The 15,930-nt window shown below is 46.6% G+C and overlaps 1 protein-coding gene across 8 annotated transcripts in view; it reads right to left on the reverse strand.

The window, feature by feature from the left end:
• Snx29 (sorting nexin 29) overlaps positions 1 to 15,930 on the reverse strand; it is a 474,149-nt gene that overhangs the window by 210,644 nt on the left and 247,575 nt on the right. The window contains exon 15 of one of the 8 annotated variants that reach the window (XM_076577842.1): positions 7,189 to 7,421. The exons of the other annotated variants lie outside the window; for them this stretch is intronic. Within the exon in view, the coding sequence (XP_076433957.1) occupies positions 7,204 to 7,421 (218 nt within the window). The 3' untranslated portion in view covers positions 7,189 to 7,203. Of the gene's footprint in view, positions 1 to 7,188; positions 7,422 to 15,930 lie in introns of those variants that run through there. 8 annotated transcript variants of the gene reach the window in all.

The raw sequence follows: 15,930 nt of genomic DNA on the forward strand, positions 1-15,930 counted from the left end.
AAGATGTAATTGAGAACAGGCCTAAGCTAAGGCCAAGCTTTCATAATTATTAAGTCTCCATGTTGTTATTTGTGAGCTGGCAGTCCAAAGAAAAATCCAATTACAGCCATCTGTATGTTGAATATTTTCACTGTGATTAGTAACAGTGGCAAAATTGCAGCTGTAAAATAGCAATGAGGATGACTCAATGGTTGGGGTCACCACAACATAAGGAACTGTGTTGAAGGATCACAGCATTAGGAAGGTCGAGAAGCACTGGCTTAGAGAATGTCTCTCCTTATCCAAAGTCTATGCAGGCTAACAGAGAATGTATGTCTAGCCTCCCTGTCTTTATGAACTTTGTTAAGCTTTAGCTATTTTGATCAACTAAGTCATATATGAAATGATTAAATTCTGTAATGGTATACTATAAAAGGATCAGGAAAGTTCTCAGTCTCTCTGTGTACTATGTCTATGAGTTAAAAGTTTTATTTTGATAATAAAGGGAGCTTCAACTCAGAAATTGTTATTTTTAAGGCACAATGTAACAGAGATAAAGCTATAAAATCCTAAAATCTTATAAAATCTTATAAAAAGCTATTAACTTATTGTAAATTATTAAAGATGATTAAGACATAGAAGCTAATAGATCAAATTATTTAATATGTTCAGAACTATACTTGTAGTCATGCTAAATACTAATGCAATTAATCATAGGAAAAAGATTTATTTAGCTTCCTCTGTGTTTTCAAGGTTAAGTGTAACACAAGTAACTAAAAACAAGCAAAGGTGGTTTAGCTCAGACATACTTAATAGGTAATGATCCTCAAACACGTCAGAGATCTGCTGACTATGGCATTTAAATGTTAAATGAAAAAAAAGGTTACCACAACAGACAGAGAAACCCCAGCTCCTAGTGGTGATCCCAAAGTCTCCAAAGAAGATGATAGGTCACAAACAATGACTCCACAGGGCATAATTCTTACCACAGGGCATAATTCCCCAATGCCTCAACTGCCATCAAGACCCTACATGTACTGGCTGGTTTTGTGTGTCAGCTTGACACAAGGTAAAGTCATCAGAGAGGAAGGAGAAATGATTGAAGAAATCAGTTGAAGAAATGATTCCATGAGATCCAGCTGTAAGGCATTTTCTCAATTAGTGATCAAAGGGAGAGGGCCCAGCCAATGGTGGGTGGTGCCATCCCTGGGCTGCTGGTCCTGGGTTCTATAAGAACACAGGCTGAGCAAGCCAGGGGAAGCAAGCCAGTAAGCAGCACCCTTCCCTGGCCTCTTCACCAACTCCTGCCTCCAGGTTCCTGCCCTGACTTCCTTCAGTGATGTTGGAATATAAGCTGAATAAACCGTTTCCTCCCCAAGGCGCTTTATGGTCATACTGTCTCATCACGGCAACAGAAACCCTAAGACACTACCCAAATTGTAAACAAGCAAGACACTGGAGAGTTAGTTGCCCTACTTTGCCTAGACAAAGTAAGATCAGTCCCCCATATTCTTCCTCCACAGGAAAAGTCTCTCAGGTCTCCTGGACCTGGTGGCCAAAGACTGATACTGCCCTAGGATCCCCAACAAAGCCATCAAGACCACAGGAGCCTAAGATAACCATCTAGGTAATGGATAAGTCTCTGTCATTTTAACTGATACATAGGCCATTTGGATTATACTCCCTGCTATAATTTATCCTTCTCAGATCTCTGATAGCATTGACGGCTAAACTAACTAGCTTTGTCAGCTTGGCAGCAACAGGCAACCAGCTTCTTCCCCAGGACTGCAGCTATCTTGTCAGTTCATTTCATATATAAAAACTGGGCCTTGCTTTTTTAGATCTACTGGGTCCTTATTGAGAAAGGCAGACAGATTTGCCTTGCTAATAGGCTTCATATTAAAGGATAAAGAGGAACTTTCTTTGCAAAGACTGCTCTCAGTAATCAACCACCTATGTCTTATGGCAAATAATTATATAGAAAGAAAAAGGTTTTAAGTTTATGTAAATTCTGAGGGTCTAAGAAAATTATTTAAGACATATCAGAAATGGGGAATGTTTCAGATTTCTTCCCTCTTGTGCTATTGTTATACTAAGATTTCAGAAAGTTCAGAGTTTTAACATCAATGAAGTTCTGAGAAGCTTGGTAAAGCACTGACTAGTCCAGCTGTTTTACAGACACCTGTGAGGTACTTTTTCCACAGTATGGGTCTCAGTGCTTTGGTGTTTGAATAAAAATGGCCCCCATAGGCCCACAGGAAATGGCAGTATTAGGAGGTATGGCCTTGTTGAAGTGAGTATGACTTTGTTGGAGGAAGTGTGTCACTGTGGAGATGGGCTTTGACGTTTCAGAAGCTCAAGCCAGGCTTAGTGGTTCACAGTTTTTTCCAGGTGCCTGTGGATCCAGATGTAGAACTCTCAGCTCCTTCTCCAGCACCATGTCTGCCTGCATGCTGCCTTGCTTCCCGCCATGATGACAATGGACTAAACCTCTAAACTGTAAGCCAGACTCAATTAAATGTTTTCCTTTAAGAGTTGCCATGGTCATAGTGTCTCTTCACAGTAATAAAAGCCTAACTAAGACAAGTACAGATAGTACAAACAATAGTAATGCTAATATATCTAAAACTTCTATCTCTCTTTGTAAACTAAAAAATTTATGTAAGCTCCAGGAATCGAGGGAATTGTAAGACTTGGATCCACCTATCACATGTCAAACAGACTCTAGCCTAAGTTTCCCCACCTGCCTATCCCTGTGAATGGGATCTCTCTCTCTCCTCTGGTCTTTGGACTCCTCTCCTCCCCCAACTACCAGAACTATAGGCCTGAAACTTCCAAATGTAAGACTTTCCTTTATGTTCCTAAACGTTTATTCCCATCCCTAGTCTATATCTGTCTCAGCAAATTTCCTCTTGTCTTACAGACACCATCCAGGGATCAGGGAAAGGGCTGTGAGCTCTGAACTTGCTGAAAGCTGAAGTGAACCAGTCCAGTCAATGTGATTGCTCCCTGTCTCTTCAGCTGGGTCAGTGAACCAGGGCTTCAGGTGAATGCCCCATTGCCTGAATCCCTGCCCACTTTTGATTAACATTGTCATTTCAAAACCCCACGAGGATTCCTTGGAGTTGCTTCAATCCTGGGGCCATATGTCCTACCACAGGCACTTGGGTGCATTGCAGTTCACAAACGACAACAGAATACAGAAGGCACAGAAGTTAGAGCCAAATGAGCCTGGGCTCAGGTCCTCAGGCCACTTTCTGCACATGCATGGCTGCCCTGGGCATGGTCCCCTGCTGGGGGGATACATGCTCCATGCAGGGTCATGTTGAAGGGATGTAAACAGCAATGAGTGAGGCAATCAACAGGATGCCTGGTCCAGAAGCATGCCTGTCTGTACATGACAATGAATGAACAGCCACCCAGGTGAGACTTCCCATGTGTCTGAATCCTCAAGACACACAGATCGGGTGCCTCACTAAGCAGACTCAGTGCTGATCACATAAGCCACCATCACCTGACTGGAGCCTGCATGTGGAAAGCTGACGACAGGGGACTACAAAGGAGTGTTGGCTGCTGGTGTCAGGGACACCGTCCAGCCACTGAGCAAGTTTTCATGGCATGTGTGTAAATGAGCAAGCATTTTCAGCCTCCATTTCCATTTCTTTAAAGAAAAAAAAATCTACTTTCTCCTGTAGCTTTATTTCTTTAAAAAGTTTACTTTCTCAGCCCATATGGTAGCTCATGTGGAGAACCAAAGTTATGTTTTAAGTTTTAATTACTGTGCCTAACTCATCCATAAAACAAAAATACCTCTAACCTTGCCCAAGGCCAGATACTTCTTGAGATGCTGGAGGCTATTGTTCATGTAAGATAACAAGCCTCGTGTTTTCACTTCCCTGGGCAAGTTTGGTTGACCCAACTGCACTTGTGGGTTTGGCCTTTATAGGCACCTGACTGACCAAATTCAGCACCATTTTCAGGGAATCCCAGAATGGATCTGGCCAGCATCCATCATCCTGGTCAATATTGAATTAAAGCTTGCTTCAAATTTGGCTCAAATGTGTGGTAGTGGTCTTATTCTCAAATATTGGGATTCATATGCTTTCAAGAGACTGGCAAAGGAAGGTGCTGAGTTTGAGGACAGGGACACAAACCAAGCTGAAGGACAACCCGGGCTAGAGAGTGAGGTTTGATCTCAAAATTAAAAACAAGTTTACTGCCAAAGGAAAAATCTTTTTTAGATTTTTAGGCCTCAACTGGACATAGGTGAGAGACCTGCAAATCAAAAAAAAAAGACTCACCCAGCCTGTGAGTCGGAGCAGCCACTGTACTCCTGCACAGCTGTATTTTCTCAAAGCATCCTTTCTCACTTGGTCCATACAGCTCGAGAAGTTGGGACACAGAATGATGGTAGTCAGCATTCAATGGATGCTCACTAAGTGTCTAGCACCACTGCAGACTCTAAAGACCTGGTACGCTCCACCCTCGTTCCCTGATTCCACCATCCTTTAAAAATGGACAGGGAAAAGGAAGTGATGTCACTATTGCCATGAGCAAGGGTAAATAGGTGCTGATGGGTACAGGATCCTATCAGAATGGTCTGATGTCACACATATCTGTGATGATGGTACTGAACACCCCACTGGACTGTATGTTCAAAAGTGATTCACTGGTGGCTACAAATTGTATGAACTATAATTATCATAAGAGCTTGAACACAGCATTATTGCTGACCACACACTTGCCAATATGTCCACATGTAACACACATGAATGCATGTACCTTCACTGGTTTTACTTTTTCTACAAAATACAAATTGCCCTAGCACACAAGCCTGGACCCTTCTTTATCTTAGGTACAGCACAGCTTGAACCACAGTCTTACCATCCCAAGTCAAAGAGCATACCCCTGCACCTTACCCAGCTCTGTGCAGTGTGGGACATAACTGCAGGGTCAATGGGGATGGAAGTTAAATATGACAACCAGCAAATCCCCAGAGTGTTCTGCCATAATGTGAGACCAAAATGAGCCACCTTAGAAATAAGACCAAAATGCTTCCACCCTAAAATTAAGGCCTAAGATTTCTCCTTTTGGGAATAGGCCATTAGTTACTGAAACCAGTCAGTTCAGATTCCAGAAACCAGGAAGTGTAAAAGTACAAAGTCACAAGGTAGTCACAAGGTAATGCCTGCCGGACTATGGAATGTCCTCTCCCTGGTTTCCAGGGTAACTGACCACAGAAATGCACCCACCTGAGGGCAGCCAATGAGAAATGGTGGCAGGCAACCACTCCCTTAGAAGTAATTTCTAGAAGTCCTTAGAAGCAAGCCTATCAGAATTGTACCCGTACTAGCACCCCTAAATGATGTAACCTTGTGATTTTTCCCTTTAAAAACTGAGCTTGCAGACAGGTGAGCACTTCCTCCAGCCTCCACTGAATGTTGGATGTATTGGACGAAGTCCCTGCCTAGGCTTGTATATGCAGAATTAAACCTTGCTTTTGCATTCCTGCATTCTCGTCTTTGGTGGTCTCTCTGGGGGTTATGATCTGGGCACAACAACAGGAACCTGCCACCCTGCCTCTGTGGGCCTCAGCTTCCACCTAGTACCAAGTGCCAACCCAAGTAGACCACTCCCGGGGTCCATACCAGTGCTACAATTTTCACTTTTATTCAAGACAGGGTCTCACTGTATAGCCTTGGCTAACTTGGAAATCACTATGTAGACCAGGCTGGACTCACAAAGATCCACCTGACTCGAACACCCCAGTGCCAGGATTAAAGATGTGTGGCGCCATGCCCAGCTCACTGCCATTCATTTTAAAACAACATCCAAAGGAATCGAGGCAAAGAGACTGGCAGAACTGAGACAGATGCACACCTGAGCTCAGACAAGTCACCTGCCCAGTGACCAGGCTAGAAGGCCCAGAGGAGCAGGCAAGAGAAGAAAGCCAGCAGAAGTCGGAACTGACAGGACTCCGGCCCATTGCAAGACCTCAGAGAGCTCAAGATCGAGAACACAGACCCCTGTGTGAGAGGAACAAGGCCAGAGGCTCAAGCTGCCTCTCTGCACAGCCTGCAATTCCTGAAGACACTTTCCAGCCACAGGCAACAGAAGCCAACAGCAAAAATAAAAATAAAAACAAGGACGGGGAAGATGATTTTTGTTCAGAAGGTAAGAAAACTTCACACAATTGATGTTGAAATTCTGAACTATGTCCCTAACCCAGGGACCTTCCAGACAAGCCTCACAGATAGAACTATCGAGATGCCTACAGCACAGACAGGGAAAAGAAATAACATCCTGAAAACTCAAGGTCATGGCAAAGTCTACTGCTTCAAGGCAGAAGATGAATTTAGAAAAGAAATCATGTTGAAAGCTGACTTCCTTATGAATTCTCAAGAACAACAAAGGATCAGGTCACAGTGGAAACAAGGCCACAGACCAGCACAAGACACCTCAACGTGAGTGCCGCCTCCTAAGAGGGGTCACAAGAAGAAAGCCAAGGAAGGTGGGTGCTCTCATGGAGGAGGCAAGGCCAGGGAGGCCACACTGACAGAATAGGTGATGGGTGCCCCCTGGAGACAGGGGACAAGTGGAGACAGAGAGGGCGGATGAAGGGTGGGGATGAGTTCTGTTAGATCACAGTGGCTCTCAGGTGTAGACACCCTCATCAGAATCACCAAGGAACAGACGAGATGGACGGGTTAAAATGCAGATTCCTAGGCCTTGGTTGCTGAAAATTATTTTGTGGGTCTGAGGGGAGGTCTAAGAATCAGCATTTTAATAAATACTGAAGGTGATTTCTATATTCAAATAGTGTGAAGAGCAGAAGGTGATTTAAAAAAAATATTCCAAAGGCAAAAACCTTGGGAGAACCCCTCGTATCCATTACTCCAAGAGTAAGAAAAGACTTGTGAGCTACAGCTCCAGGCACTGCAGTGAGGCCTGTGACCTGAGCCAGATGGAAGCTGGCCTATCTGCCTTGGTGTCTCATGGACTCCTGGCTGCTTTGAAATGAAGTTATCTTCCAGCTACTGGCTACCAGAAACTCGCCAGCGTGGATGATGAAGGCAAATTCATACTGTGTATACGGTGTGTACCGCCACAGTTGTAGCTGATGCTCTGTGTGAACATGAAGACTGATGATCTACACTCCAGGCAGAAATGACAGACTTCCACCAAGGCAGGGCGGGGCCCCAGGGCTAAGTAAGGGCATCCCTATCATCGACCGAGAAGAGCAGAGAGAGCAAGCTCGGAAGTTACGGAATGCCCTGAGTCGTGCCCCCCACCCCCGCAGATGTGTGTCCCTGACACAGTGAGTGACAACAAAAGAAACAGCAGAAGGGTGTCCCTGGACACGCCTTGACTCCTGTGGCAGCTCTGCAGGGGCTCTGAAGACGATGGCGTCCACTGCAGGGTTGGCACACCTCTGGGTGTGTCTGCGATGGAGAAGAAAATAAAAATAGAATGTGGCTCATCTGGCGGGAACAGATCACTGGGTGTGTGACTCTGGGGCTGAACCTTATCCTGGCCTTCTCCTGTATCCCTTCTCTCCGACACCATGATGTGAGCCATTCTGTCCCACCATGCCCTCCTGCCAGGGAGACTACACACCTAACACATGCTTCCTCCTATAAGGTGCTGTGCTCCTGTACTCGGTCACAGCAAAAGCCAAATACATCCAGCTACCTACCTGCTGTGAGAAAGCCTGAGACCAGGGAGACCAAGACAAAGCTAGGACCATGATCCTGCACCTTGTCACTGCATGGTCTCACAGTACAGACCACCACAGCTTGCAACAGACAGAGAAGATGGGGACTTGGCAGTCAGGCTCAACCCTAAACAGGATGCACATAGCACACCCCTCTCCTGAGGATCAGAGATCTCTGCTGAAGAGAAAGGAGGCAGAAAGACGGGAAGAGCCAGGATGACTTCACAGAAACAGTGTTTCCAGACACGACAGAGTGGCACACAGCACAGCGAGCGTGTGCACAGGGCCTGCAAGAGCTCAGACCAGACAGAGCCCCAGCAGGGAGGGGAGAGGAGTTCTTTGCATTTGATAGCAGCCAAGAGTCAGTTTTCTTAAATGGCGTGAATGCTGGTAAGTTAGGCACACCCCAGGGCAGGCCCTATCCCCAAGAGTAGGCAAAAAATTGGACTTGATAGTTGTTGAGTTTTCTGGGGGATGAGGTGGTTTGTTTTTAAGATTTAGTCTTAAGAAGTTGAAGTTGGATGATTGGGAGGTGAGGGTGGAAAGTGGATCTAGGAGAAGCTGGAGGGTAAATATGATCAAAATACACTGAATGAAATTTTTAAAGAATTAATAAAATATTTTTAACCCAGCACTCAGGAGGCTAAGGCAAAGAGGATCAGAAACTTGAGGCCACCCTGGGCTACACAGTGTGACCATGGATGGATGGACGGACGGACGGACGGATGGACAGACGGATGGATGGATGGACGGATGGATGGGTGGATAAATAGATGGGTGGGTGGATGGGTACATGCATGTTGGAGGCCTCATGGGGAAGGGGCACACCAGAAACCACCCAGCATAATTAAAGCTGATTACAAGTAGAGAAAGGCTCCACCTTGGCCCGCGTCACACCAGGCCAGCAGAGCCAACACTGCCCCCGTCAAAGTCAGAGCAAGCAGGTCAGGCGGCTGGCCACGACCACACTGAGTTCTGAACGAGTCCCACACACACCCAACAGCATTTTTCTCCCTAGTAAGAAAAAGACTTTGACATATTGGGAACAATACCATGATAAATGGCAAGCCAGAGGCTATTTCAAAAAGCCCACAGAGATGTTCTGCCTTGACAACTTCCCTGAAAATCCTAATTATGTCTAGGAACCCAAACTGCAGAGCCCTGGAGGAAGCAGAGGGCAGGAAAAGGAGGAGTCTAGGGAGGGGATCCATCTACCACACCAAAAGCCACAGGGCTGAGCCTGCTTCTGTCTACAGATGGCTGCTACAATGTGAGCTCACCACATGAACACCAGCTGGTCTCCCAATGACAGGCGAGGAAATGTCCCAAGGGAGGTAGCTGTCCTCAGGGATCTGATTACATGTTAAGTTACACACACACACACACACACACACACACACACACACACACACACACACACACACACACACACCTCTCCACACCTAGTACCTTCAAACCCTGAGGCCATGCCTAATGTGGCTACTTCCTCCCAATAGTCCCAAATCCCACAGCACGAGTGCAGCTGGAAAGCAGCTCTCCTCGGCTACCAGGATACAATGGCAGGAAATACAGACAGCCCTGACTATGAAGGAAGGCTCAACCTACAATGTATCCTTCCGTGGCGGCACAAGAACAGCACACAGTCGACAGGAACTACACATTCCATTTGGGACTTGAATGTTTTCTCACACTAACCATACTGGTGCGGCCTCTCTTTATGCTGGATGGTGGCAGTAACCAAAACTCTGGCATCCCTCGGTACTATGCAGCAAAGCTGTGGAGTTTGGTAGTTCGAATGTGCTCTGTGCACTATCAGCTGCCAAGGGTCTATCTAGATGTAACCCCATCATAAGTTGGCTATCTATATAAGTCAGAGCCAAAATTCTCTGTAACTCCAATGCACTGCTGTGCTGGTTTACCCAGCTGGCTGCTCTAAGTTAGTGTCCTGGGTCCTTGGGGAGCACAGCAGGTTCCCCAACAAGCTTCCCTAAACCAGTGGGAAGGAAGCCCTCTAACTGCTTACATCTGGTGGGTGGCAGATGAGTAAATGGATACTGGGAGAATTTCGATTAATAAATGTTGGGGATTTCCCCTGGAGCTTCCCTCTCTAGACCCCACCCAAAGAAAGCCCACCAGGCAGCGGCTCCTCCCGGTAAGCTCCTTAAGACCACCTACAGGGTACTTAAGACCCAGCCCACAGGTCTCATGGCTTCCCCTTGTGGTTTCTCTTCTTCCCCTGGGACTACCTGGGAATGTTCTGCTCAGATTAAACTCCAGACTTTAATTTGGTATGATTTGATTCATTGCATCAACAGAGAAACCCAGGATCAGGGTACAGAAACTTTTCAATAAGGCTTGAGAAACTGTGTGGTTAGTTTTTTGTCAATGGTACACAAGCCAGAGTCACCTGGGAACAGGGCCTCTCAACTGAAGAAATGCTTCAAGTTTGACCTATAGGCAAGCCTGTGAGGCATTTTCTTGATTAATGATTGATGTGCAAGGGCCCAGGCCCCTGTGAGTGGTGTTGCCCTGGGAGGTGGGTGACAGCCCCCTGTGGGTGGTGCCACCCCTGAAGGTAGTCCTGGGTGACCGCCCCCTGTGGGTGGTGCCACCCCTGAAGGTGGTCCTGAGTGACAGCCCCCTGTGGGTGGTGCCGCCCCTGAAGGTGGTCCTGAGTGACAGTCCCCTGTGGGTGGTGCCGTCCCTGGGAGGTGGTCCTGGGTGACAAGAGAAAGGAAACTGGGAAGTCATGGAGGTCAAGCCAGTAAGCAATGTGCCTCCATGGCCTCTGCTTCCATTCCTGCTCCAGGTTCCTGCCTCAAGTTCCTGCCCTGATTTCCTTTCATGGTAAACTGTAAGATGTAAAGTGAAATAAACCCTTTCCTCCTCAAGTTGCTTTTGGTCATGGTGCTTATCACAGCAATAGAAAGCACACACTAGAGCAGACCAACTATAAACCAGAGAGACTGAGGAGCTGCTCTCTGCAGGGAGATCTGGGCCTGTTTACAAATCTCAGAAGTTGATTCACACAAAGCTCCACCGCAGAGATCCCTCTAGATCTCCATCCCAGCAAAGGAAAAGGCAAGTGTTTCAATGTGGACGGTGAAGCATGTCACCCACTAAGGGTGACACACCCCAAAGAAGAGTGTTGACAGACAGGATGGATAAAGGCAGGTGACAGATCACACAGTACCTGGCAAAACACAGGGGCTGCATCTGTTATTCTTAGGAGGGAGCAAGGTTAGCAGAGCTCTGAACAAGGAGGTCATGTGACTGGCTGGCATCCTAGGCAAGTGCTACATTGGGCTACGTCCCATTTCTTTTTACTTTTGAGAAAGGTTCTCACTAAGTTACCTAGGGTGACCTTGAGCATGCAATCCTCCTGCCTCTTTCCAAATAGCTGGAACTACAACTGAGCCCAGCTGCCACTAGATTATTTCAAAGAGTAACTGTCCTCATCTTGTTCAATACACCAGCACACTCAGTCCAGCTGTGAACTCTTCCCTCTAAAGTGAGCTCTACGCTCAGCCCAGAACCCCAACTCTCAGCGCTCCCCCAGTCCTTCCCCTCTCTTTTGCTAACACTTCTGTGACCCCCATACTCTGTCGTGGATGTACCGTCTACACTCACTCTCTTAGAGATCTTACTCAGGCAGGGGATCCAGACACACTGCACTTGAGCTCAGGAGTCTCTGCCCAGGTGCACACCCAGCTTAAGTGCCCCACTTTCAACATAGAGGTCAAGAGTCAGTTGGTTGCACAGTAGTGCTCTGAGTCCTGAGGAGATAGGAAGAGCTGCAGGAGCTGGAGCACGGTCCTGCTGATTCCCTCAGGAGGACAAATGCTTTGGGGCCAGTAGAGGAGGGGAGGAAAACCTCTTCTGAATCTATCATTTGGAAGTCAGAAAAGGTGTCCCACACACTTGGTTTTCTTTACAGATTCGGGAGATGCTGGTAGGGACGGTGGAGGTTGTGTGGTAATAAAGTAGGATTGGGAGAACACTACATCTCCATTTGAGAATTAGTCATGAGTTCTCATAGACTTGTGGAGCATTGAGGTCAGGGAAAACACCAAACTCGGAACCAATGCAGCTCAGCCGACAGAGTGCTTACCCAGCATGCACCAGGCCTGGGGGTCGGTCCCCAACACTGCACAAACAAGACATGGTCCTGGAACCCTGGCATTCCAGAGGGCCGGAAATCCAAGCTCATCATTGGCTTCATAGGGAATATGAGGCCAGCCTGGGCTACAAGAGAATCTATCTCAAAAATAAATAATAAAAAAATTGCTAAATAGAAGTCTAGAACTTTGACAATACTATCATCAGATTCCCAGTATCGCCCTATAAAATAACCCCTACTCACTTTATAGATCAGAAAGGCAGAGACACAGATGAGAGCCATACCTACGGTCTTGTGAGTAGAGAGGGGAATTCAATGCAGCAGCCAGGTTCTACAATCTATCCTTGCACTACGCAACATACCCAGCAGTAGATGAACACACGGATGGCCAGGAATGAACACACTTCCTACTGCCCACCAGCATGGACAATCCCTTTCTATGCTAACTGTAGGCTTGGCCTTGTGACTTGCTCCAGCTGCTCAAATACTAACAGGAATGAGACAAGCAGAAGCCTGCTCAGCCTCTCACATGAGTTTCTCTTTTAGGGATGTTCCCCCTTAGGTCACCAAGACCACGGTGACATGAACAAGCCAGGTTTGTCATGTGAGGAAATCTGAGGGGAACTGAGCAGCTCAGACAACAGCCAGCATCAAAGTAGTAGCCAACATGGCCTTCGTTATCTGAGTCACAGGCTGAAGCTTCACACACTGTGGAGAAGAAGAGGCCACGCCACACTGCTCCACCCACATCTCAATTCCCAACCCACTACCTTAGGAGCAAACAAAAATTGTGCTTGTTTAAACCCAACCATTTTTAGGGTAATTTTGACAAAAACAGATTGTGGAGGGCTGGGGATTGAGCTCAGTGGCAGAGTGCTGGCTGACAGAAGCAAGGCTCTGGGTTCAATTCCCCAGCAGCAGAGACAAAAGAAGGCATTAACGTAGTTTCCCCATTTAACAGAGGATCATGCAGACCCAGCATGGCATTTCCAAGCACTCATATGTTCCGCAAACATTCCTATGGCACAGTGTGGACTAGTCACTATTCTGAACTTAAAGGCTTGGCCAAAACTAAAGTGGACAAAGCCCTAGGAGCTTAAATGCCAGGGGCAAAGCTGGACGTGAAAAAAATAAATGCAATTACATGTCAAGTAATGCTATGTACTACAAAGCAGCATCTTGTGCTACTCTGGAACAATCTCTTTAAAAGATCATTTGAACATGGGTCTGAAGGAAAAGAAAGTGGCAGCCATGTGGAGATCAGGAGGTAGGAACTCCAAACAAAAGGTCAGTAAGAACAAGTACCCAAGACAGAAAGATAATCAAGACCGGGTGGAGTGTCAGGGAAGAGCGGTGTGTGTGTGTGTGTGTGTGTGTGTGTGTGTGTGTGTGTGTGTGTGTGTGTGTGTGTGTGTGTGTGTGTGTCAGGGGAAGACAGTGCCAGGAAGCCCTGCAAAAGAAGCCTCTGGCCAGATCACACGGGTGCAGCTGTGTCCCCAAAATGAAGAAAGTCTGTAGCTGACTGGTGTTCAGGACACTCACAGGAGAGGGAACATCCAGAGTGAAAGCAATGGGACCAATAAAGACACTTGTATCATCTTAGCATGTGACCTCAACACCTGGACTGGGAGGCAGGAATGCAGCCCTGAGGAAAGGTGGGGACTCCATCCTTATTCCAAGTGTGTTCCATATTGGTAAGCACCACAGTGCCTTACCTTCCTCTATCTAGGTCAGTGGTTCTCAACCTTCCTAATACTGCAACTCTTTAATGCAGTTCCTCATGCTGTGGTGACCCCCAACCACAAAATTACTTCATTGGTACTTCTTAACTGTAATTTTGCTACTGTTATAAATTGTGATGTAAATATCTGATACGCAGGATATCTGATATATAACCCCTGTGAAAGGTCCTTCAACCCCCACTCCCAAAGGGGTCACAACTCACAGGTTAAGAACCACTGCCCTAGAAGTTAAAGAAATAAATGAAGCACAACAGGACTCCTCTGCAGAGGATGGGCCCTGCTGGGTGCTGGGTAAAGGGGCTGTACATCCAGCAGTTCTCCAAGAAGGGACTGAACCTGAGTTGGCCATAGACCCTTGTTTCCCATCTGGCTAAAAATCATCGCTGCTCTGAGTTGCCCAAACATTGGCTGCATCTAGAAGGGTCTGTGCCCAATGGCAAGGTCAGTGTAAGCATAGACTCAGGTTCTAGAAGAATCAGGATGAAGGGATTCAGGCCACACCAAAGTCTTACTGTTGACACCCATACAGGGGAGAAAGGAAGGGAGAGTGAGTCCTTGTCCAGTCCATTTTCTCTCACCCAGGCCCCAAACCTTTTAACTTCCCACTGATCTCTGTCTTTACTACTCTCTCTATGGTGAGGAAAGGTGACCAACTTACAAATGTGAACTTGTCACACTCTGCCCATGGCCCTTCAGAGCTTTCATTATAGATTTGATAACCCACAGTGTTTTATGACAACAACAGAGAGCTAACTCAGTGTATTACAGACATGTGAGTAGTCCAGAACCTCAGAGTCTCCTAGTCTATCCTGCCAAGAACACAGTGCTCACAGGAAACAGAAGAATCATGGGTTAAGAATGGCCAATTTTCCCATGGGCGCTAGCCTCAAACACATGAAGTTCTATGTATTAGTGGGACATGGTGGTACATCCCTGAAATCCCAGCACTCGGGGGAATTAGAAGCAGAAGTATTAGAAATTCAAGGTTATCTTCAACTCTATAGTAAGTTTGAGGCTAGTTTGACCCTGTCTCAAAAAGAAAAAAGAAAAGGCAATCCCAGGACCCACTCTCTCATGGGATTGGGGAACCTTCCTGTTTTTAATTAATTCTAACATTCAGGAGCAACTGGGGAGGGGGCAATGTGTGACAGGGCAAGATGGTGCAGAGGCTCTTCCACCCTGTGTTCTTGCTGAGGCCGTTTCAAGTTTAACTAGAACCTGGTCTCCTTGATGGAGAATCCCATGGAAAATTACCCAACTCTATTCTAGGAACCCAAGGTTAAGATGCTCCAGCTAACTCAGCTTCTGTTAAACCATTTGCTTGTACAAAACCTCCCCTTCTCCCACACCCCACCCCTTGTCCCCCCAAAACTGCAAAGGGAGATACCAGGATATGGTTTTGTCTTAAAAAAAACCCCTTATCTGAACACTCAGGGCTATACTTGGGTCCCAAACACCTGAGTACAGTCCCAGCTGGCTGGAATACTTTCAATTGGCTACAAACTGTGTCTCAGTGGTCATCTCCAGTGGGCTCCCCAAAACAAGTGTTCCCTGTAAAGAGAGCATGCCCTCTTCCCTGTAAGAAAAGTATGCCCTTTCTGACTTATTCTAGAGCAGTGCAAGAGCACTTGGGTGGAGCTTAGCTGAGGCCCCATCCAGCGAGTGTTATAATTAGAGCCACACTAATAAACTGCCACAACAAATCTGGAAGGAAGAACGTGACTGTTCTCTCTGAGAACAGAAAACTGTCATTTCAAATTAAGTAACAGTAACAAATGGTGAGAAATGTGATTAGGGAGTGACAGAGTCTATGTTCCAGCATTCAGGAGAGTTCTCTCTGCTAACCCTCCCACTGGAGCGGGCTCAGAGACATTGCTCTCAGGAGAGGGAAACTATCTCCATTTAGATAATGCCAGAACCCAAGTCTGGGCTAAAAACCTCATTTTCCAACCAAATACCCTCTCTTCTGGTACATGTGGTTGATACATGATTATGTCAGTTAACAAGGGCCAGTAAGATAGGTCAGTGGATAAGGGTGCCTGCTGCCAAGTCTGATGACCTGAGTTCAATCCCTGGGACCCACATAGTAGAAGGAGAAAACCAAATCCTGCAGTGTCCTCTGACTTCCACATCCATGGTCTGCCTTGCATTGTTCTCCCTCACAAGAATGAATAAATATATATAATTAAAATGTTTAAAGAACTTTGGTTGGTAAGGGTGCACGCCTTTAATCCTAGCACTTGGGAGACAGAGGCAGGCAGATCTGTGAGTTCAAGGCCACCCTGGTCTACAGAGCAAGATCCAGGACAGCCAAGGCTACACAGAGAACCCCTCACCGCAAAAAAGAACTTTAAACAAACTCAAGAGTCAATGGA

Source organism: Peromyscus maniculatus, chromosome 8 (genome assembly GCF_049852395.1).
Source record: "Peromyscus maniculatus bairdii isolate BWxNUB_F1_BW_parent chromosome 8, HU_Pman_BW_mat_3.1, whole genome shotgun sequence".
Classification (NCBI taxonomy): Eukaryota; Metazoa; Chordata; class Mammalia; order Rodentia; family Cricetidae; genus Peromyscus; species Peromyscus maniculatus.